The sequence below is a fragment of the Salvelinus namaycush genome, chromosome 7, assembly GCF_016432855.1.
Source record: "Salvelinus namaycush isolate Seneca chromosome 7, SaNama_1.0, whole genome shotgun sequence".
Taxonomy (NCBI): Eukaryota; Metazoa; Chordata; class Actinopteri; order Salmoniformes; family Salmonidae; genus Salvelinus; species Salvelinus namaycush.
In genome coordinates, this window is record NC_052313.1 from 12996611 (window position 1) to 13021326 (window position 24716).

A 24716-nucleotide genomic window follows, 5' to 3' on the forward strand; every position below is an offset into this window, starting at 1 on the left:
CCCATAGACGGCATAAAAACGCCGGGTTCTAGCTGAGAACAGCCCATAGACGGCATAAAAACGCCGGGTTCTAGCTGACAACAGCCCATAGACGGCATAAAATCGCCGGGTTCTAGCTGACAACAGCCCATAGACGGCATAAAAACGCCGGGTTCTAGCTGAGAACAGCCCATAGACGGCATAAAAACGCCGGGTTCTAGCTGAGAACAGCCCATAGACGGCATAAAAACACCGGGTTCTAGCTGAGAACAGCCCATAGACGGCATAAAAACACCGGGTTCTAGCTGAGAACAGCCCATAGACGGCATAAAAACACCGGGTACTAGCTGAGAACAGCCCATAGACGGCATAAAAACACCGGGTTCTAGCTGAGAACAGCCCATAGACGGCATAAAAACACCGGGTTCTAGCTGAGAACAGCCCATAGACGGCATACAAACACCGGGTTCTAGCTGAGAACAGCCCATAGACGGCATAAAAACACCGGGTTCTAGCTGAGAACAGCCCATAGACGGCATACAAACACCGGGTTCTAGCTGAGAACAGCCCATAGACGGCATACAAACACCGGGTTCTAGCTGAGAACAGCCCATAGACGGCATACAAACACCGGGTACTAGCTGAGAACAGCCCATAGACGGCATACAAACACTGGGTTCTAGCTGAGAACAGCCCATAGACGGCATAAAAACACTGGGTACTAGCTGAGAACAGCCCATAGACGGCATACAAACACCGGGTTCTAGCTGAGAACAGCCCATAGACGGCATAAAAACACTGGGTACTAGCTAGGGCTGGGTGATATCGAATTAATGTTTTAGCACGATGTTCCAAGAATCGAGGTTGTCTTTTTAGTCTCATCCCAGTCGCTCCTTTGGTGCACCTTTCCACTCGCACAGGGACACCAAGCCTCTCCACCTGCCACTCACAACAATGACAAAAGATGATCTTCCTCTGACAACAAGCAGTTTCAACTCGCTATTTGCATTTATGGTTTGGTCCAACATATAAAAAGGCCAGCTTCCCGGAGACGCCTCTTCACTGTTGACGTTGAGACTGGTGTTTTGTGGGTACTATTTAAATGAAGCTGCCAGTTTCTCAAACTACACACTAAATGTACTTGTCCTCTTGCTCAGTAGTGCACTGGGGCCTCCAACTCCTCTATTCTGGTTAGAGACCGTTTGTGCTGTTCTGTGAAGGGAGTAGTACACAGCGTTGTACAAGATCTTCAGTTTCTTACATTGAATAGCCTTCATTTCCCAGAACAAGAATAGACTGACGAGTTTCAGAAGAAAGGTCTTTGTTTCTGGCCATTTAGAGCTTGTAATTGAATCCACAAATGCTGATGCTCCAGATACTCAACTAGTCTGAAGGCCAGTTTTATTGCTTCTTTAAAATCAGAGCAACAGTTTTCAGCTGTACTAACATAATTGCAAAATGTTTTTCTAATGATCAATTAGCCTTTTAAAAATAATAAACTCGGATTAGCTAACAACGTGCCATTGGAACACAGGAGTGATGGTTGCTGATATTGGGCCTCAGTTTGCCTATGTAGATATTCTATTAAATATCAGCCGTTTCCAGCTACAATATCTACACTGCATGTGATCAATTTGATGTTAATTTAAAATGGACAAAAAAAGTGCTTTTCTTTCAAAAACAAGGACATTTCTAAGTGACCCCAAACTTTTGAACGGTAATGCATTTCACTGTACAGCCTTACCTATGGATTGTGGATCAATGACATGGGGTATCAATCTACTCAGTAACACCGAGAACATTAGCGTAGTAGCTCTTATTGCAGGACTGAAACTACTGAATTGAGCTACATTTATTGTCAACCTGTGTATTGAACACTATTCCTGAGAAAAAACAATGTGTGGATGTCGGAGTCTGATAACGCAGAGGGTATTGAGTAGACTGTTAGCCCATTTCATTGATCCCCAATCCTTAGGTAAAGCTGTACAGTGCATTATGAACAATAGGCTGACTGGAGAGGGGATTTCACACAGTCACGCGATAAGCTACAACGCTAATATTTGCGTAAACTCTTCACATTTGTGTTCTGTGGGTGTCACCAAGTAGACTGATACCCCATTTCTTTGTGTCACATTCCAACCTTGTTTAACATTATCTAGTCTAAATATGGCATGATTCCACCAATTGTAACCTTCTGCATCACCTTTAAAAAAAACAAGAGGTACTTTTATTTTGAAGGCAAACCACAAATTCCACTATTGTGCCCAATCCTTATTGTGGCTAGCTTCACAACATAACTTGGTCAGGTCGAGCCTCACTAGCCAGATGAAGCTAGCTGGCTGTTTATCACGTTAGCTTTGGGCAACAGGGTTAAGTAGCTGGCTAGCTATTTATTGTCATGAACTGAATTTTAATAGGTGAACAACAATACTTAAAAGGATTCCTAAATCATTGCTAAGAATAGTTTAAATGACTGCAGTTTCTACTGGTCATTGTTTTCAGGCTGGTTGTATTGGTGCTAGCTAGGTGCTAAAGCTAGCTACCTCAGAAGTTGCGGTCAAACAAATAATGCTTTATTACCGACGCGGTATTGTAAACACATCGTTCGTGGCCGGTGTTTGCAGACTTTTTTGTACAGCACTACTGATAGTGGTTGCGCTTGGCTTGCACGTGCAAATTCAGAACACACATTCTATAATAGAACGGTGTTATTTGACGTGTCAAATTAAAAGCTTATTTAACGTGTCAAATAGTGTTATTTGACTTGCAAAGACCCAAACAGCGTGCCATAGTATGTCGTGAAGTTAATAGCAGTGACGCTATTACTGTAACTCCGGTAGGGCAACATCTGAACAATAGCGCACTTGGTAACGTTAGTGTGTACCGATGCTCAACCAGTCACGAAAGACAACATCACCCACGACAGAGAACGGTTGATTGTCAAGGGCAATGAATTCCATTATCGTGGCATTAATGGATTTCGCCTTTGAGTTGTCTCACTGAAATTCTTACTCTTTCCACACAGCAGACATTATGGGCTAGGTTAGGAATGCTGTGTTGCAGGTGTAGCGCAAAATTTTACGTGGCGTCATTACGTCATATAGGTATGCACGTCTGCTTCGCACATCCGCATTAAACTAGACGCCAGGCCGATATCAATGTTGGCATTTTTAGCTAATATCGTCCAATTCCAATATGTTCACTGATATATCATGCATCCCTACATATCCACACCAGAAGTCATGGATTACAGACAACATCCGCACCGAGCTAAAGCTGCCGCTTTTAAGGAGCGGGACACAATTTTATTTATCTGCATACGCCCTCAAACAGGGAAAGCATCACAGGACCAAGAGAGTCCTGTTACACAAGCTCTGACGCTCATTGGATGTGGCAGGGCTTGCAAACTATCATGAATTACAAAGGGAAAACCAGCCACGAGCTGTCCAGTGGCGTGAGCCTATTATACAAGCTAAATAACTATGCTCGCAACACAAAACCATGCATGAGAGCATCAGCTGTTCTGGACGCATGTGACCATGCGCTCTCTATCCAATGTGACTAAGACCTTAAAAAAAAAAAAGCAGGTCAACATTCACAAGGCCGCAGACAGATTACCAGGACGCATACTTAGAGCATCTGCTGACAAGTGTCTTCACTGACATTTTTCAACCTCTCCCTGACCCAGTCTGTAATATGTACATGTTTCAAGCAAACCACCATAGTCCCAGTGCCCAAGAACACCAAGGTAACCTGTCTAAATGACTATTCACCCCCAGTAAAAACCCAGTTTGGGTTTATACTTTACCATATAATGGTATTTCAATGTCTGGTTTGTTAAATATGATACACTGTGTAACATCCATTTTTATAATTTAATCCTCTACTTGAGTTCACTCACTCACCACAGAACTAGCCCCGCCCCGTCACGCAAAGAGCGCATTTGTTGTTGCTCGACCACGAAAAACTTGCGTTCAGTCTGCATGGTCAATGTAGCATATGCAACAATGTTGATAAGGATGCGGTTTCTACTTTGTGTCTTAATACAAGTTGCTGCTAAATTGTGTTAACTGCTAATGCTAAATTGTGTTAGCTGCTAATGCTAAATTGTGTTAACTGCTAATGCTAAATTGCTAGCTAATAAAATGTACTGAGTCAGAACAAACGTAGCTAGCTATACAGCCCGATACCAGTGTTGGTGTAGGCCTAAAATCAGCATGTTTGTGCAACAGTAACGTCCAAACCAAAAGATGATTAGGCGATGCATGAATATGTTAGCTACATGAAGTAACTAAGAGAAAACATTTAATGTAGCCACAGATCATAAGGTCCCCTAGGAAACATTGACCAACAATTTGGTTCCTACCTTGTAGGATAACTCCTCCCTGGCATTTTCATTCATTGTCCTGTCAAACACTTATTCAAAGTGCCCACTATTATATTCTAACCATTCCATTTCCATGATTCCAACAGTTCACCCAAGTGTATTATGATTTGACTTGTGATTTAAATCAATTGAAACATTTAGTTAAAAATAAGGTCTAGATTGTTTGCCAATATCATGCAGCCCGACAAACAGTATAAACCAATCAGAATGGAGACAGACCCATTGAAATCACTTAGAATGTATGTGTTGCCACCCTAGGGTCACACTACTCATTGTATTATTCAAATACATAAAATACCGTAACAAATTCCCAAAAAAATTGTGATATGATACTTTTGCCAATATCGCCCAGCCCTACCTAGATGTACATAGTTGTTTTTTTGGAAAAAGCAACAGGACCCCCCCCCCCCCCGGCCCAATACTGTCAAAACAATCTTAAGCTTTTCAATGAATTTGAATATTTGTAGCTACTTAAGTTAATACCCGCAGCCAACTTGTGCAATAGGTTAAGACATAAAGCATTATGTCCCATTATGAAGCTTACCGTAGTTCCCCAGACCAGATGAGCTAGTCACGTGTTTGGAAATAGCTCAACGGAAGAAAGCAGGAGCTAGCGAGTCCATAGAGTTCTATATCCATCAGCAAGTCTGTTGTGCCGTGCACATGTGGTGAAGAGAAGAAAATTCTCATCCAGAAGCGGCGCTCCTAGTGGCCGGGGACTTGAATGCTGTTCATTGAATACAGCTCAGCATTCAACACCATAGTGCCCACAAAACTCATCACTAAGCTAAGGACCCCGGGACTAAACACCTCCCTCTCTAATTGGTTCCTGGACTTCCTGACGGGCCACCCCAGGTGGTAAGGGTAGGTAACAACCCATCTGCCATGCTGATCGTCAACACAGAGGCGCTCAGGGGTGTGGCATTAGTCCCCTCCTGTACTCCCCATTCACCCACCACTGCGTGGCCAAGCACGACTCCAACACCATCATTAAGTTCTGACAACACAACAGTGGTAGGCCTGATCACCAAAACAGCCTATAGGGAGAGGGTCAGAGACCTGGCAGTGTGGTGCCAGGACAACAACCTCTCCCTCAACGTGAGCAAGACAAAGGAGATCATTGTGGACTACAGGAAAAGGGAGGGCCGAACACGCCCCCATTCGCATCGACAGGGCTGTAGTGGAGCGAGTCGAGAGTTAAGTTCCTTGGTGTCCACATCAACTATCATGGTCCAAACACACCTAATCATGAGTGCACGACAACACCTTTTCCCACCCTCAGGAGTAGAGGTCGACCGATTATGATTTTTCAACGTCGATACTTGGAGGACCAAAAAAAGCCGATACCGATTAAAATCGGCTGATTTTTTTTACAATTAATTTGTAATAATGGCAATTACAACAATACTGAATGAACATTTATTTTAACTTAATATAATGCATCAATAAAATCAATTTAGCCTCAAATAATGAAACATTTTCAATTTGGTTTAAATAATGCAAAAACAAAGTGTTGGAGAAGAAAGTAAAAGTGCAATATGTGCCATGTAAGAAAGCTAACGTTTAAGTTCCTTGCTCAGAACATGAGAACATATGAAAGCTGGTGGTTCCTTTTAACATGAGTCTTCAATATTCCCAGGTAAGAAGTTTTAGGTTGTAGTTATAAAAATTATAGGACTATTTCTCTCTATACCATTTGTATTTCATATACCTTTGACTATTGGATGTTCTTATAGGCACTTTAGTATTGCCAGTTTAACAGTATAGCTTCCGTCCCTCTACTCGCCCCAAACCAGGAACACGTCGACAAGTCTCAGAGCAAGGGGAACAACTACTCCAAGTCTCAGAGCGAGTGACGTTTGAAACGCTATTAGCGTGCACCCCACTAACTAGCTAGCCATTTCACGTCGGTTACACCAGCCTAATCTCGGGAGTTGATAGGCTTGAAGTCAAACAGCTCAATGCTTGATGCATTGCGAAGAGCTGCTGGCAAAAACGAAGGAAAGTGCTGTTTGAATGAATGCTTACGAGCCTGCTGGTGCCTACTACCGCTCAGTCAGACTGCTCTATCAAATCATAGACTTAATTATAACACAGAAATACGAGCCTTAGGTCATTAATATAGTCGAATCCAGAAACTATCATCTCGAAAACAAAACATTTATTCTTTCAGTGAAATACGGAACCGTTCCGTATTTTATCTAACGGGTGGCATCCATAAGTCTAAATATTCCTGTTACATTGCACAACCTTCAATGTTATGTCATAATTACGTAAAATTCTGACAAATTAGTTCGCAACGAGCCAGGCGGCCCAAACTGTTGCATATACCCTGACTCTGCGTGCAATGAACGCAAGAGAAGTGACACAATTTAACCTGGATTTCTTTTAGCTAAATATGCAGGTTTAAAAACATATACTTCTGTGTATTGATTTTAAGAAAGGCATTGATGTTTATGGTTAGGTACAGTCGTGCAACGATTGTGCTTTTTTCGCAAATGCGCTTTTGTTAAATCATCCCCCGTTTGGCGAAGTTGGCTGTCTTTGTTAGTAAGAAATAGTCTTCACACAGTTCGCAACGAGCCAGGCGCCCCAAACTGCTGCATATACCCCGACTCTGTTGCAAGAGAAGTGACACCATTTCCCTAGTTTATAGAAATTCATTTTAGCAGGCAATATCAACTAAATATGCAGGTTTAAAAACATATACTTGTGTATTGATTTTAAGAAAGGCATTGATGTTTATGGTTAGGTACACGTTGGAGCAACGACAGTCCTTTTTCGCAAATGCGCACCGATTATATGCAACGCAGGACACGCTAGATAAACTAGTAATATCATCAACCATGTGTAGTTAACTAGTGATTATGATTGATTGATTGATTGTTTTTTATAAGATAAGTTTAATGCTAGCTAGCAACTTACCTTGGCTTCTTACTGCATTCGCGTAACAGGCAGGCTCCTCGTGGAGTGCAATGTAAAGCAGGTGGTTAGAGCGTTGGACTAGTTAACTGTAAGGTTGCAAGATTGAATCCCCGAGCTGACAAGGTAAAAATCTGACGTTCTGCCCCTGAACAAGGCAGTTAACCCACCGTTCCTAGCCAGTCATTGAAAATAAGAATGTGTTCTTAACTGACTTGCCTAGTTAAATAAAGGTGTAAAAAAAAAAAAAAAAGACCGATTTCCGATTGTTATGAAAACGGCCCTAATTAAATCGGCCATTTCGATTAATCGGTCAACCTCCACTCAGGAGACTAGGGTAGTGCGTACGGCCCAGTACGTCACTGGGGCCAAGCTTCCTGCCATCCAGGACCTACAGTACCAGTCAAAAGTTGACACACCTACTCATTCCAGGGTTTCTTTATTTTACAATTGTCTACATTGTAGAATAATAGTGAAGACAAAACTATGAAATAACGGAATCATAACCTAAATAAATAAATAATAATTATGAGATTCTCCAAAGTAGCCACCCTTTGCCTTGATGACTGCCAAGCTCTCTCAACCAGCTTCATGAGGTAGTCACCTGGAATGCATTACAATTAACAGGTGTGCCTTGTTAAAAGTTCATTTGTGGAATGTCTTTCCTTCTTAAGCCAATCAGTTGTGTTGTGACAAGGTAGGGGTGGTATACAGAAGATGGTCTTTTATGAAATAGGGCTAAGTCCATATTATGGCAAGAACAGCTCAAATAAGGAAAGAGAAAAAACGAAAAAGGAATGATGGACAGTTTATTTAAGACATGAAGGTCAGTCAGTGCGGAACATTAAGAACTTTGAAACTTTCTACAAGTGTAGTCACAAAAACCATCAAGCGCTATGATGAAACTGGCTCTCAGGAGGACTGCCACAGGAAAGGAAGACCCAGAGTTACCTCTGCTGCAGATGATAAATTCATTAGAGTTACCAGCCTCAGAAATTGCAGAGTTCAAGTCACATCAACTGTTCAGAGGAGACTGCGTGAATCAGGCCTTCATGGTCAAATTTCTGCAAAGAAACCACTACTAAAAGGACACCAATAAGATACTTTCTTGGGCTACGAAACATGAGCAATTAACATTAGACCGGTGGAAATCTGTCCTTTGGTCTGATGAGTCCAAATTTGAGATTATTGGTTCTAACCGCCGTGTCTGTGAGACGCAGAGTAGGTGAACGGATGATCTCCGCAATGTGTGGTTCCCACCATGAAGCATGGAGGTGGTGTGATGGTGCTTGCTGGTGACACGGTCAGTGATTCATTTAGAATTCAAGGCACACTTAACCAGCATGTCTACCACAGCATTTTACAGCGAAACGCCATCCCATCTGGTTTGCGCTTGGTGGGACTATCATTTGTTTTTCAACAGGACAGTGACCCAACACACCTCCAGGCTGTATAAGGGTTATTTGACCAAGAAGGAGAGTAATGAGTCCTGCACCAGATGACCTGGCCTCCACAATCACGCGAACTCAACCCAATTGAAATGGTTTGGGATGAGTCGGACTGCAGAGTGAAGGAAAAGCAACCAACAAGTGCTCAGCATATGTGGGAACTCCTTCAAGACTGTTGGAAAAGCATTCCAGGTGAAGCTGGTTGAGAGAATGCCAAGAGTGTGCAAAGCTGCCAAGGCAAAGGGTGGTTACTTTGAAGAATCTGAAATATATTTTGATTGGTTCAACACTTTTTGGTTACTACATGATTCCATGTGTTGTCATAGTTGATGTCTTCACTATTATTCTACAATGTAGAAAATAGTAAAAATAAAGATAAACCCTTGAATGAGTAGGTGTATCCAAACTTGACTGGTACTGTATATACTAGGCAGTGTTAAAGGAAGGCCTCCCAAAAAAATTGTCAAAGACTCCAGTCACCCAAGTCATAGACTTCTCTCTGCTACCACATGGCAAGCTGTACCGGAGCACCAAGTCTAGGTCCAAAAGGCTCCTTAACAGCTTCTACCCCCAAGCTGATGAACAGCTAACAATATTTGCAATATTTTAGTCCAGCTCACCCAGCCCTAGCTGAGGTCAGTCCAGAGACAGACAGGACATCAAACTATGGAGGAAACCAGCAGTATGCCAATAAATTCTGGAATATCAGCCACAAACAGTGTCTGTAAACTGAGAGCTAAAAGCAGCTGGAGTCAGCAGAGCTTCATAAAGTGAAAACTTCCTCCTAAGAGTTATACCCTTGCGGTGCAATGCTGTAATACGCCATGGCACATTCCAGTAAGGCAATGCTAAAGCCATACACCTGGACTTTACTGCAACGCAGGTTGCTGCATGTGTGTGCCAGCCACTACTTACACAAAGCCACAGATTGAGTCTACCTACTAACACTGGTTTATGGGGACACACTCCACTCCAGCACATACACACACACTCCAGTGTCAGAGGTCATTAGGTGGGTTTAGAAGGGTTCACTGGCCTGTGAAGGAGAGGTACACTGAGTATCTGGGATCAGGTTATCCTACACAAACCCATTGTCAAAATAACTTTGATCAGTTTCTAGGCCATAGAGGCAGTTTCATGCTACTATAGGCCAGGCAGGGCAGGTCATGGTGTTCCAGTAGAACACTTCCAGACCCATGGTGAGAGCACTGCAGACAGCAGTCAGACATAGTCAACCAGGGCTTTTTACTCTGGACAACTGTCACAAAGTCATTGAAAATATTTGTATAGGGAGAGGTTTAGAATGGAGTTGTAAATGTGCTCTGTGTTGAGCCATATCAGAGATGGGGGGGGGAGGGGGGGGGTTCATAGGCAGGAAGTGGCTCAGGCATTGAAACACCTGTAGTATGTGAAGTGAATCAAGGTAGAAATTGAATTATTCAAAACCTCCATTCCAACACTAATGTTTCTAGAATGTGTTAGTGTCAGTCAACTTAGTCTATACCTGGCCAAATACGAGAGACTTGTTGAGAACTGTATGGTTTGTTAAAGTCCTTTCTTTCCTACTATAAAGGAGCTCCTGAAGTTATGTCCTACACTCCTCCAGGGATAGATAGAGATGACTGTTAATTGAGTTTAGACCCATCTCAAACCTTTCCAGTTGAATGCCTTGATCAGGTGAGTACAGTATTTCACCAAAAGCTGACAAGGAACCACAAGCAGAAGAGTCATGTGAAGACAAATCTAATGAAAAAAAGACAGTGCACAGACAGCGTACTAGTCCTTTAAGGTCTACTCATTCAGATAACCTTCATGAGAATAGTCTGTCAGTGTGGCACGTCGGGGGTTACAGCCGTGTGGTTGTGAAAGAATAGCTGCAAGACTCTTAACAGCTCCTTCAGCATTCTTACCACATCCTGAAACTACGTCAATCCAGCCACGCACACCACTACGTCAAAACCTTATCGCTTCAGTTAAGATCAACGCGCGTGCTCATGTGATCCCCTCCGCCTGCAGAAAAACAAGTGGTGCTATCTCGTCCTGTTGCGTAGCACGCTGGATCATATTTGCCAAATCTCCTTTTTCCTGTCGTAAATCAGCAAGGGACTAACCGCCGCAACTCATCAATACTGTGTTTCTGTTTACATATTGACTTTTACATCTCGGATACACACAACAAGACAAATGTCAGTTGGCTCTGTGGCCTGGCCTTATCAGTGGAGAGGTGTTTCAGTTATCAATCAATGCACCAGGCACATGGTACTGACAGCTGCACTCTTCCCTGCATTGGCCTGGCTCTCTGGATGTAAACACCAACTCAGGAGTCAGGTGAGGCAATCCTGCCTGTGTGTGTGTGTCACACACCCACTTCCTCTCAATGTTTGGTTGGCCACTCCGCCGTCGAGCCCAGAAAAAAAAAAAACTGGAAGCCCTACAGACAAACCAGCTGCGACCTTTGGCCATTGTCCTCTACTAGAGCATATTTTACACCCATCCACATGCAGACGGCGAGCACAAAAACACACTTCTCTGATGTCATCTTTTCTTAAACCCTACACTTTCACCCCCTGAAACTCCAGCCATCTGGGAGTTTGGTGGAGAGCCAAACCACTACCCTCAGGCACATGTTGAACCTGCTCCCTTAGTAAAGCTAGCTCTAGCCCGTCCCCTGTCCCCGCTTACACAAACACCAGGAAGCGAGCACACTGGAACCAGAACACAGCAGTGACCACAGAGGAAAATACTCACCCTTATGGCCACACAGAGGGAGAGAAACGATGTTTAGAGAGGGACAGTAGTCACTCCATGGCAAGTAGTGTGTGTGGAAAAAACCCATATAGCAAACACATCTCCATTCCATACCCTGGTGTCCAACTACAGTGGGAAAGTCTTCACTTTTGCACCCGTTCTCATCTGCTGCACAAACCAAAACCTGATGCAAATCATTGTTTAAAAAGAACCCCACTTAACACTACAAAGCCTGTGGCTCGTTGCAAGTGAGCCGTTTCTCCCAACAAAAGGGCCAAAATAATAATTTAAACACAGCCCACCAATTACAAATGAACTGTGGCACTCTCAAGAGAAACAAGGGGCAAACACGACCCAGGAGCACAATGGCTCCTACAGTGTGTTTGTACAGAGTGCCCGTCTGATCTAGCGCCCTGCTGTCTACGGGTTTCGCATGGGTGCATAAAACTAGAACGAGCGTTCCCCGTTCAAAACAACGTTCCATAGTGCAACATGGCAGCCATTTGGAATATTCAATAAACTGATGATCATCGCATCAGAAAACTAAGCAATACTTCATGCAATCTAGTAATACCAAATTCTATGTCAGGACATTGATAGCCTTTGACAGATAGGGGCTGTATATCTGTTGTTGAGTGGAGGGTAATGGTGTGGCTATTTGAAAGCAGACACAGGCGTGATTGTGATGTGGAGCAGTGGGCTTGACAAAAGACTAATGATATCCCACCGAAGAGGGACGCGGCTCGCACACACAGATCTCACTGCCTGGTTAATGTGTTAAGTATACAATGGCATGTGAGCGTGGGACATGAGTTATTCACCCCTGATATCACATACAATTACTCTGTAGGATGGCTAACTATCAACTACCAAACATGAGTCGATGTCCTCATCATTTGGTGATTGTGTTAGGGTTATCAGTTCCCGCTCATATCATGATTGGTTTCCTTGCGCCAAAGTTTGCTTAACAAAATACTGTTACTCATGGGCCTAAGCTACATTGCACAACTATGCCATGAATAGGCCTACTATACAACGTGATGAGAAATCAAGGAGTAGCCAATGTGTCTCACCTATTTAACGAGTCTGTTAAATGTGTCTAGACTGGAACACACTAGATCGAATACAAACAAAAGTATCCAGGCAGCACGTTCCTTGGCGCACAAAGTAACAAGTAGACAGCTGTTGCAACTAACACTTGAAGGCGTTGCAACAATTCAGACAATGTAGCTTAATAATACATTGAGTTGAAGAGTGACTGCATTTAACCACGTGAACATTTTTACTGATCATTTTGTAGTTTCAGCGTGACATTGCAAATTGATAGGCTACCACCTGCAGGATTCCCATACCACTCATATGAATCTGAAAGAAGCGATCCAATAGTTAGTTATTAGGTAGTGCATGAGATGTCATCAAATTGATTATGTAGTGTCATTATGGAGAGCCGAGACAGTTCATTTGAAACCGTTCCAGTTGAAGTAATGAGGCATTACCTGTGACAGCTGCCTTGGATCAGGAGCGCCGAAGAGAGACGAGCTGGAGCTGAAACTGATGGCTCCTCTCCGGCTGAGGACATGCTTAGGAACCGGCCTGTCTAGAGGCAAAACCGGCAGCTGATAACATACTTCCATTGAACAAAGTCAGAGTTGGATCCAGATTTTAAAAAACGAATAAAAATAAGTTAAAATGGGAAATGAATTGATCAAATGGAAAGTAAAATGCAGGAAAATAAGAGGGTTGATTGCAGAGCGGTATTCCTCCTTTATTGTGTGGAGGGAATCCGTTGTAATACTTCAGCAGTGAAGAAGGCTACTTATTTTTGTTCTAGGCGACTTTAAACTTGCCAAAATCTCCGTCATTAATACATTGTCTATGCCGCTAGTCTCGTTTGTTCCCATTCTATCCGGGGATTTTATTCATGCTGCTACTTAGCACCTTTTTCTACACAGATTTGGGCCCTCAAAGGACGAGGCCTCTATATTTTCTCTATCTTCATAAAAACGTTTCCTCATTGTCTTCTCAAAAACTCGTCTCAGACGTGCTTCGTCGTGATATGGCTCCGCATTGTCTCCAAATCAAAACAAAAAGGCAAGACCACTTCAAAAAAACAGCTACCGATGTACATCACTAGTGGGTGAAGTGAAAGGAATCATACGAGGAACATATTGGAGCAGTGGTTCGGTGATATTCATTCAAGATTTTCTGTGCGAGAAGAAACTATCAATATCTATATTTTTTTCCTCAATGCAAGCATAAATAGCACCGTGATTCACCACACATCGGTCTCACTCAATGCAGCACTGTGTGATTTCAAAAGAAAGTGGCTGGCTCAAGGGGAAACCCGACGTCCATCTCACCTAAACCCGTCGCCCGGGAAAAATATTGGCACATCAAGCAAAAATGTGAACCAAGGTAAATTGATTTCCTTTAACTACCTAGCTACCTTTCTAAACATGAGACTTCTCTCGAACACACCACCTGCCAGAGATGGAGCTGTTAGAGAGCGAACAAGACGCCCTTGTCCAACTTATCCAATTGCAGCATGGCTACCAGTGTCACATCTATAGTGATTGGACAATGGCGTAGATTTTGTTTGCAACAAGCCACACTATTGGCTACATGTCCAGGTCGATCCCCAATACCGATTTGAGCAGTCGTACACCGACGGCGCAGACCTCCACAAGGGTATTCCACCACAATGGGGTTTGCCCTAGAGAGGTCCACATCATTGCCTGTGATTACCTTTCTTGCATGAGTCACTCAGTTGTACTTGAGAAGTAGTACTCAACAGTTTTCAATGTGAGACTATGGTGGAATTTAGTGGAATACTCTATAAAAATGTTTTATGATCTGTTAATAAAAACTTTATGGTGTCTCATAGTTCACATTAATAATACAAATAATAATAGGCTACTTACTTGAAAAGTGACTTATTGACTACCCTACCTTCATTAATTATCTGAAAGGTTTTTATTGTTCCTAGACAGGTGTCGGGGTAGGAATAGTATTTGAACAGTCCCCCTATCAAATACACATATTATTATTCATGATATTCATTTGAGATCACAGTGAATGTCTGTCACACTCAGTAGGGAGGAGAACTTCCCACAAATGTATGAGAGAGAGAGAGAGAAAGGAATTCATACTACTCCCCCATCAATGTCAGGCTGACCTAACAACTAGTACCTGCAGTAAGTGGCTATTGTCCGGTGTGTCTCTATTGTCCGGTTGTGTGAGTAGTAGGCTAGATGTAAATAAGACCTTATTTCCAGGAAGTCAAGGAACACACCATTCCAGATTTCTCCCCTGAAAACACTGTTCTAAGAACCACTTCTATTTACATTCCAATTAGACCATTTTTTTGTTTCCTTATGTAGGAGAGCTGGGGGAAAATCCTGAGCTGCACCATGGCAACAGTCAGGCTGAATGCCAATTGAGGGGCATAATGAGTAGGGCTATCCCCCTCTCCTCGACTCCATCCCTCCATCTCTCCTTCTCTTCTACGGCACTCTGAATGCAATTCCACACAATCACACTCCCTGCCACGCGGTCCTGCATCTTTTCCAGGCAACCGAAGCAACATTGTGCCAAATCACTCCACCAGCCAGTCACTCACCCTCAGCGAAGGCTAGGCACATGATAGTGGAACCCCATATTGCCCTTAGCCAAGGACAAGCCTATCTAGCCTCATTCGGTTGGATATCAACTGAGAATGACTGGGTTTAGCTGTGGTGGCTATTAAGCTGCATTTTTTATAGACATTTCTAAAAGTGTAATGGAGGTTGGTGTTGATTTGGTAGGTTTTACTAAATGTTTTCAACAAACCACTTGACCACTCTAAAATTATGTGTGTGTGTGTGTGTGTGTGTGTGTGTGTGTGTGTGTGTGTGTGTGTGTGTGTGTGTGTGTGTGTGTGTGTGTGTGTGTGCGCACTCCCATGAGTGTGACTGTCTGTGGGAAAGGGTAGGAAAGCATTTCTTAATTAATTCCTCCTACGGTCTCTTTAAAGCACACACATATTGGTCCCTAGGTAGACATGCTTAGCCACACAAGTCAGTGTGCAAGCCCAGGAGACACGGAGTATAGAGAAGGGAGTCCAGGGACAGGTGAGCTGCTTACCTGCTGTTTCCTCAGGGGCCACAAGTATCTTCTTGCAGATTAGGAAATAAACCGACAATAAAATGTGACTCCAATCTGTTGTTTTGTATTGACTTTCAACACCATAAACAATACATTACAACTGCGATATGCCATTCCTTGAAATAATCACTGGTTTGCAAACTTTACCCAATCTAAATTTATAAGATACAATATTACTATCATGATTCTAGTCTTTATATACTTGGAGCTGAGGTGAATATAATGCATATTGGTTATGGTAAACTTTGTGTCCACTTGCAAACCCTTTTCGACCTACGTTTTTACCCCCTTGTCATGCCACTCTGTAAAATCTGCATGTATGTATCGCCATCTTGTGGAAGAAGAGTATTCAGGACAATACTTTTTTTCTACGTTTCTTCTATCTTCCACTAGGTGGTGGTCATCTGTCACTGAATGCAGAGGCTTTGTGAAACCCATGGTGTAATCCTATCAAGCCCACTAAAAAGATAGTAGACTAAAAAGCACAGCATTACGGTCAATATTTGACCTTATCTTTCACCCTCTCTCAGAAAGTCATCAATCTGTTGACACTACTACTATTCTACCCAGACACCTCAGTATCCTGCAGTATAGTAGACCTACTTCCAACTCCCCTTTAAACCCCAACCCAACATCCAGCTAATCATGCTAGGGCCACTGGCAGCCGGGCCTGCTGAAACGTGAGCACAAAAAGTTAAAAGAGAACTAAAAGTTCTCTTAATTAAGTCTTTTGAGCTCTGTTGTTTGGTGTTTGCGTTCGTAGTCCATGTTAAAACAGTAAGGTGACAAGTTCTCTCATGTTGGTGTTCTCTGATGAATTTTGACAACATCTTTAGCGACTCTTAGATCGAATAGAGTGTTGGAGATAACATAGTGATAAAACAATTGAACGGTACAATCCCAGTGGAAAATTCTTTGTTACTATTTATAGCAGTTCTATCAATAATGAATAGAGATGCTGTGTGAACAGTATACCATTACTGATAGATCAGTGGATCAGCTGAACAACCACACAGTCAATATCAGGAATCATATGAAAATCATTGTGGTTGCTGTGTTGTCCAGGTAATGGTGAGAGAATATGTCGGAACAAAGGCAGCGTTCCCTGTCCACCTCAGGAGAGGCCCTATACTTAGTCCTGGGCCTCCAAAAGACCTGTACACTGGACGACATCAATAAGTCCTACAGGCACACACACACACATACACACACACACACACACACACACACACACACTTTCACCTCACTTCTTGAGCTGTGTGCTTGGTTAAACCAGTGGGTGACCCACTTCAATATTTGGGCCGACCCATCAGGTTGTTTCTATAGGACACACAATTTGGGAGTCATTGGGCTAGTTAGTGGAGTAACCAGACAAACAACAGACAACAGATAACCGTATGCCTCAATGGAGAAACTGAACTGCATATTACATCACTGACAGCAACCCTTTGAGCATGTTAACCCATATAAAAAGTTCCATCCATTTAACTCTATATACTCTAAACACTGTTTTTGTTAGTATGCGAAGATCATTTTCTCCACAGAAGCAGGTTATACATTGATCTGTGACCATGCAACATGTGCTGGAAAGCACAAACAAATGTCACGTAACAACCAATGTCTATGGAGGTCAGTGGGAATGATTTTAATGGGACGTTTTTCAGGAGACAAAAAACAAGACTTTGTGAGTCAGACAGACACTCTGACTGACTGCTAGAAGACCCTTTATAATCACAGACAGTTATTGTCAGACAGCTGCATGAATACAATATTACTTCCATAAAACTAAAATATTAATACTACAGAACAGATGGCACCCCTTGTTGTACTCAGGTCAGGGCTTATAAAAGATTCCTGTGTGTGTGTGTGTGTGTGTGTGTGTGTGTGTGTGTGTGTGTGTGTGTGTGTGTGTGTGTGTGTGTGTGTGCGTGCGTGCGTGCGTGCGTGCGTGCGTGCGTGCGTGCGTGCGTGCGTGCGTGCGTGCGTGTGTGTGTGCGTGCGTGTGTTTGCCCCCCATATGCAAGGGTGGGTGTACTCGGAAGCTTGTCAGAACACGTTGGGAATAGATTCTAGCATTATGGCTGCAGCCCCACTTTCTATGTACCCACACAACAAGTAGTACCTGAACCTTACAATAAAACAGAAGAACAGACTTCCTACAACATGAAGAGCTGCTGATAAAAACCTACTGGTCTCCGTACTCAACCTTAATCTAGTTATTGTGTCATAACGTTAGTATGACAGGGGCCTTTGATGCTTACTCAAGATCAATTCACTCAGCTAAAACCCAAGCCGTTATCAATTATATTTTGCAATGTAATTCCGCATTTTAATGTAGATTTTGTTTAGGATAACTATTTTAACCTACATACTGTAACCTACATTTCAATCAAAATATGCCTGTCAAGACCTCTTGCATACCTTGCCTTCTCTCTCATTTCACCAATACATTTCCATTCGAAAGCACTCCGACACGTACAGTAGTAAGTCAAAATCTTATGACTTATAATATGAATTAACTTCAGATGCATACAGGTGCCATCACAATTAGTCATTCTTAATTAGTCTAATTGGAATTCACTTTCAGGAACCATCCAAATGGTTAGCTTTTGAGCAGCCCTTGTTTGTTGTTAATGAATATGTAATCATAGTGGCATTTTCCGATCCTGTTGGCATCATGAAAAATGAACAAGCAGACGTGCTTCGGAGCATCGAGAAAAAAATGTTTTATGTAAAGCTGACTGTAGTTACATGTATTGTTTTATGTAAAGCTGACTGTAGTTATATTTATTGTTGTATGTAAAGCTGACTGTAGTTATATTTATTGTTGTATGTAAAGCTGACTGTAGTTATATTTATTGTTTTATGTAAAGCTGACTGTAGTTATATGTATTGTTTTATGTAAAGCTGACTGTAGTTATATTTATTGTTTTATGTAAAGCTGACTGTAGTTATATTTATTGTTGTATGTAAAGCTGACTGTAGTTATATTTATTGTTTTATGTAAAGCTGACTGTAGTTATATTTATTGTTTTATGTAAAGCTGACTAGTTATATTTATAGTTGTATGTAAAGCTGACTGTAGTTATATTTATTGTTTTATGTAAAGCTGACTGTAGTTATATTTATTGTTGTATGTAAAGCTGACTGTAGTTATATTTATTGTTTTATGTAAAGCTGACTGTAGTTATATTTATTGTTGTATGTAAAGCTGACTGGGGTTATATTTATTGTTTCATGGTGTCTGTCAACAACATCTACACATTTTCTAGCCTGACTTAGAAGAATTTTAATTGTGCTATACATATTATTCCAACTATAACTGTGCTTATATCAGTACTGTACTAATGTACTAATGCCTGGCAGTTGTGTGTGTTGACGGGTGTGAGGGTTGAGGGTTCTCACCCCATCTTTGTCACTAGTTGCTAAGGTGCTGGCTGCTGACTGGATCTGATCTGCAGGTATTGAGAGTGGTCTGCAGGTATTGAGAGTGGTCTGCAGGTATTGAGAGTGGTCTGCAGGTATTGAGAGTGGTCTGCAGGTATTGAGAGTGGTCTGCAGGTATTGAGAGTGGTCTGCAGGTATTGAGATTGATCTGCAGGTATTGAGAGTGGTCTGCAGGTATTGAGAGTGGTCTGCAGGTATTGAGAGTGGTCTGCAGGTATTGAGAGTGGTCTGCAGGTATTGAGAGTGATCTGCAGGTATTGAGAGTGGTCTGCAGGTATTGAGATTGATATGCAGGTATTGAGATTGATCTGCAGGTATTGAGAGTGGTCTGCAGGTATTGAGAGTGGTCTGCAGGTATTGAGAGTGGTCTGCAGGTATTGAGAGTGATCTGAAGGTATTGAGAGTGGTCTGCAGGTATTGAGATTGATCTGCAGGTATTGAGAGTGGTCTGCAGGTATTGAGAGTGATCTGCAGGTATTGAGAGTGGTCTGCAGGTATTGAGATTGATCTGCAGGTATTGAGAGTGGTCTGCAGGTATTGAGAGTGATCTGCAGGTATTGAGATTGATCTGCAGGTATTGAGAGTGATCTGCAGGTATTGAGAGTGATCTGCAGGTATTGAGAGTGGTCTGCAGGTATTGAGAGTGATCTGCAGGTATTGAGATTGATCTGCAGGTATTGAGAGTGATCTGCAGGTATTGAGAGTGATCTGCAGGTATTGAGAGTGGTCTGCAGGTATTGAGAGTGATCTGCCGGTATTGAGAGTGATCTGCCGGTATTCAGAGTGATCTGCAGGTATTGAGAGTGATCTGCAGGTATTCAGAGTGATCTGCAGGTATTGAGAGTGATCTGCAGGTATTCAGAGTGATCTGCCGCTATTGAGCGTGATCTGCAGGTATTCAGAGTGATCTGCAGGTATTGAGAGTGATCTGCAGGTATTCAGAGTGATCTGCAGGTATTCAGAGTGATCTGCAGGTATTGAGAGTGATCTGCAGGTATTCAGAGTGATCTGCAGGTATTCAGAGTGATCTGCAGGTATTCAGAGTGATCTGCAGGTATTCAGAGTGATCTGCAGGTATTGAGAGTGATCTGCAGGTATTGAGAGTGATCTGCCGGTATTGAGAGTGATCTGCAGGCATTCAGAGTGATCTGCAGGTATTGAGAGTGATCTGCAGGTATTCAGAGTGATCTGCAGGTATTGAGAGTGATCTGCAGGTATTCAGAGTGATCTGCAGGTATTGAGAGTGATCTGCAGGTATTGAGAGTGATCTGCAGGTATTCAGAGTGATCTGCAGGTATTGAGAGTGATCTGCAGGTATTGAGAGTGATCTGCAGGTATTCAGAGTGATCTGCAGGTATTGAGAGTGATCTGCAGGTATTGAGAGGGATCTGCAGGTATTGAGAGTGATCTGCCGGTATTGAGAGTGATCTGCAGGTATTCAGAGTGATCTGCAGGTATTGAGAGTGATCTGCAGGTATTGAGAGTGATCTGCAGGTATTCAGAGTGATCTGCAGGTATTGAGAGTGATCTGCAAGTATTCAGAGTGATCTGCAGGTATTGAGAGTGATCTGCAGGTATTGAGAGTGATCTGCAGGTATTCAGAGTGATCTGCAGGTATTGAGAGTGATCTGCAGGTATCCAGAGTGATCTGCAGGTATTCAGAGTGATCTGCAGGTATTCAGAGTGATCTGCAGGTATTCAGAGTGATCTGCAGGTATTCAGAGTGATCTGCAGGTATTGAGAGTGGTCTGCAGGTATTCAGAGTGATCTGCAGGTATTGAGAGTGATCTGCAGGTATTCAGAGTGATCTGCAGGTATTCAGAGTGATCTGCAGGTATTCAGAGTGATCTGCAGGTATTGAGAGTGATCTGCAGGTATTCAGAGTGATCTGCAGGTATTGAGAGTGATCTGCAGGTATTCAGAGTGATCTGCAGGTATTCAGAGTGATCTGCAGGTATTGAGAGTGATCTGCAGGTATTCAGAGTGATCTGCAGGTATTCAGAGTGATCTGCAGGTATTGAGAGTGGTCTGCAGGTATTCAGAGTGATCTGCAGGTATTCAGAGTGATCTGCAGGTATTCAGAGTGATCTGCAGGTATTCAGAGTGATCTGCAGGTATTGAGAGTGGTCTGCAGGTATTCAGAGTGATCTGCAGGTATTCAGAGTGATCTGCGGGTATTGAGAGTGATCTGCAGGTATTCAGAGTGATCTGCAGGTATTCAGAGTGATCTGCAGGTATTGAGAGTGGTCTGCAGGTATTCAGAGTGATCTGCAGGTATTCAGAGTGATCTGCAGGTATTCAGAGTGATCTGCAGGTATTCAGAGTGATCTGCAGGTATTGAGAGTGGTCTGCAGGTATTCAGAGTGATCTGCAGGTATTCAGAGTGATCTGCGGGTATTGAGAGTGATCTGCAGGTATTCAGAGTGATCTGCAGGTATTGAGAGTGTAGACAGGAATGCGTCTAGAGATGCCAGGATACACACTGAAACATGGGAAAAGATCTCAACTTGGAAATGAGAGATAATAGTGCAGCCTCTTACTGAAAGCATTAGATACGACCATAAAGTAGCAAGATAGTAACAATGAAGAAGATGGCATTTTAGCTAGCTTAGCCTTCTGGAGTGAATAATCTTTTCAATTTCGTTTAAAAAATATATATATTCAAAAAGCTTGCTTTGAAACATCATCCAGACAAGAACCCAGAGAACCTGAAGGCCACAGATAAATTCAAGGAGCTCAACAATGCCCACTCCGTCCTGCCAGATGCTTCCAAGAGGAACATCTACGAAAGCTGTCTCTGTCAGGCTGTACGTGGCTCAGCAGTTTTGAGAGAACTTCAACCTTTATTTCATGCTCTCCAGTTGGTGGGCAAAGGTGGGTTTCGTCAGGTAGAAATTGTGTGTGTGTGTGTGTGTGTGTGTGTGTGTGTGTGTGTGTGTGTGTGTGTGTGTGTGTGTGTGTGTGTGTGTGTGTGTGTGTGTGTGTGTGTGTGTGTGTGTGTGTGTGTGTGTGTGTGTGTGTGTGTGTTACGCACACAAATATATTTGGTCATATTTTTCATGTTTTATTTAGTTTGTTATTTTATGGAGCAATCCCCTGTATGTTTTTTTGTCTTGACTGTGTGCTTAGGGTTGTTGTCCTGTTGGAAGGTGAACCTTCGCCCTAGTCGGTGGTCCTGAGCACTCTGGAGCAGGTTTTCATCAGGGATCTCTCTGTAGTTTGCTCCGTTCATTCCCTCGATCCTGACTAGTCTCCCAGTCCCTTCCGCTGAAAAATATCCCCACAGCATGATGCTGCCATCACCATGACGCTTGGCATTCAGGCCAAAGAGTTCAATCTTGGTTTCATCAGACCAGAGAATCTTGTTTCGCATGGTCTGAAAGTCCTTTAGGTGCCTTTTGGCGTGAAAAAGGAAATCTAGTCTATGTCCATGTGTTAATAGTGAATGGTCTATGTCCATCCTGTTTGTGGTCTGTAGCATGCTAACAGGCTGCTACTTCTGCTGCTGCCTGTGCTGCTGCTTGAACTGCTGCTGTGGGATGTGTAAAAACCAAAACCCCTGGGGAGGAGGACCCCAACACTTACATTTTCCCTGGCAACCTGGAGGAGCAGATCCGCACAGACATGGAGACAGGTGAGCAGCAGGTGTTCACAGCTACAATGTTCAGCATGGTTTTGTAACAGAGAGCCAGGTGAGCCCCTCTGAGAAGGATGTAATTGCCCCTTGACACAGAACTGAGGTCAGTTTTGCCTTTCATCTTCCTAATAAGGTTAGGACTCTGGGAGGGTAAGCTGATGCTGTGCCTAAGGGCAACTTCTACCCTGAGCAAGCCTCACACACTATCTCTTACTGCTTCAGAATTAGCCTATAGTTCGCCGTTTTATTATCCTTCTGTTGAAACAACAGCAGCAACCCTTTTAATAAGCTCTTCCTACATCACTCTCCTACCGTATCAATACTTCCTCATCTATTAAAGGGAAAGCATTTGATGCTGCGAAGTGACTTTGATGTGAAAGCAAAGTCACGAAGACAGCGGAATGGCATAGACTTTGAATACGATGTTTTCTCCAACGCACCAAGTCAGCCTGTTAATGAAAATAAAGACACTTGATATATTTGGGCCAGATATTTGGATATGATACATTGCTCTGGTGCCAGTTAGCTGTGGGAGGTTGGGTGTGATTTTATTCTTCATGTCTGCTGCAGTTCTCCAACATAACTGATAATTACTGCCTCTGAGTCACATCTCTAAATGTGTTTCCATAAGCAGTTATTTTGAGCCCCATCTCACGATTAAAGGGAAACAATGGCCTTTGTTTCCAGCACTCACTGCAAAGTCTCTCAGCCATCATGGGGGGATGATAAGAAGGCCTACTCATATATTTGGCTTCAGAACACATTGCTTATGATAACATATTTATTGTGAGCATGTAGCAATAGGAATTGTACCTACTACTGTAGGGATAGCCCAGGGCAATTGAAGTGATTAAAACGGCCCTTCAAGCCAGCCAGGCTGTGGCAAAGTGTGCCTAGTCTGTGGTGCCAAAAGGACAACTGGCCGCAGGAGGCAGACGTCACTTCCTATAGTTAGTGTACAGATGTAGGATCTTAATTTGATCACTCTTTTTGCAAACTTGTAGAGTAGTCAATGTTTAAAAGGCTTCTAAAGTTTGTAATTTCCACTTTAAATATTAGACTTGATTTGCCCCTACAAAAAAATTTCCATTCATTATAAACCACATAATAATTCACATTTCCTGTTGCTGCAGGATTATTCCTGCTGTATCAAAATGGCTCAAATAATTCCCTATAAATAGCCTACTATTTGAAAGTATTTTCAAATAGTTATTTAAAATACTATTTTCAAATAACTGGGTTGAATGCATGGGATGCAGACGTTCCAAGTGTATTTCCAAATAAATTCCAATATTCAAAAACTTGTCTTTTCAACAACAACAAAAATATCTAAATACTTACTTCCTTAATACCCTAAATAGTATTTTAACCCAGGTCTAAGAGGGATTCATTCCCTGATGTAGTAGATCCCAGAAGGCCTCCATTCCACCCCTTAACTACACTTTGTAAATTATGAATGAGTATTCGTTTGTGTGCAATGTGTTTTGTGTTTGTTATTGTTTTGTGTTTGTTATACAGTATAGTAGGCGTAAGTATGGCTGTGAAAGGATTGAGAGATTTAGAATTGTGTCATGTGGCAATAGACTTCGCTTTTTTTTAAATTTACTTCAACATCTTTTTTTGTAATTACATTACGCATCTTACAAACATGTAAGCGTACAAATCATACTGAAATTTGTTGTTAGGTCTGGTTTCACAAATCAAGTGAGCAAAAAAATCCTCCTTCGAGCCGGATTTGAACCAGCGACCTAAGGATCGCTATGTAACCTCTACAGTCCTCCGCTCTACCAACTGAGCTATCGAAGGGAATACATCAAATGGTTGACTAGCGGACTATCTATACGTAACAGTGTGTGTGTATGTATATATACATATACATATTTGTATGTATGTATGTATGTATGTATGTATGTATGTATGTATGTATGTATGTATGTATGTATGTATGTATGTATGTATGTATGTATGTATGTATGTGGCTGGCTGGCTGGCTGGCTGGCTGGCT

At 42.5% G+C, this 24716-nt stretch overlaps 1 protein-coding gene, 1 non-coding gene and 1 pseudogene across 2 annotated transcripts in view; 1 reads left to right on the forward strand and 2 right to left on the reverse strand.

Annotated features, from left to right (window-relative positions):
* The window catches only part of LOC120050984 (high affinity cAMP-specific 3',5'-cyclic phosphodiesterase 7A-like), a 29633-nt gene extending 15722 nt beyond the window's left edge, over window positions 1-13911 (reverse strand). Inside the window, exon 1 of the mRNA XM_038997546.1 lies at window positions 12981-13911. Coding sequence (XP_038853474.1) covers window positions 12981-13118 — 138 coding nt within the window. The 5' untranslated portion in view covers window positions 13119-13911. The remainder of the gene's footprint in view (window positions 1-12980) is intronic.
* A 2797-nt stretch (window positions 13912-16708) lies between these two features.
* LOC120050609 lies at window positions 16709-24234 on the forward strand (annotated as a pseudogene).
* A 197-nt stretch (window positions 24235-24431) lies between these two features.
* trnay-gua lies at window positions 24432-24517 on the reverse strand. Its single transcript is given in 2 exon segments — window positions 24432-24467; window positions 24481-24517. It is a non-coding gene; the product is annotated as a tRNA-Tyr (tRNA).
* Between the last annotated feature and the right edge of the window lie 199 nt (window positions 24518-24716).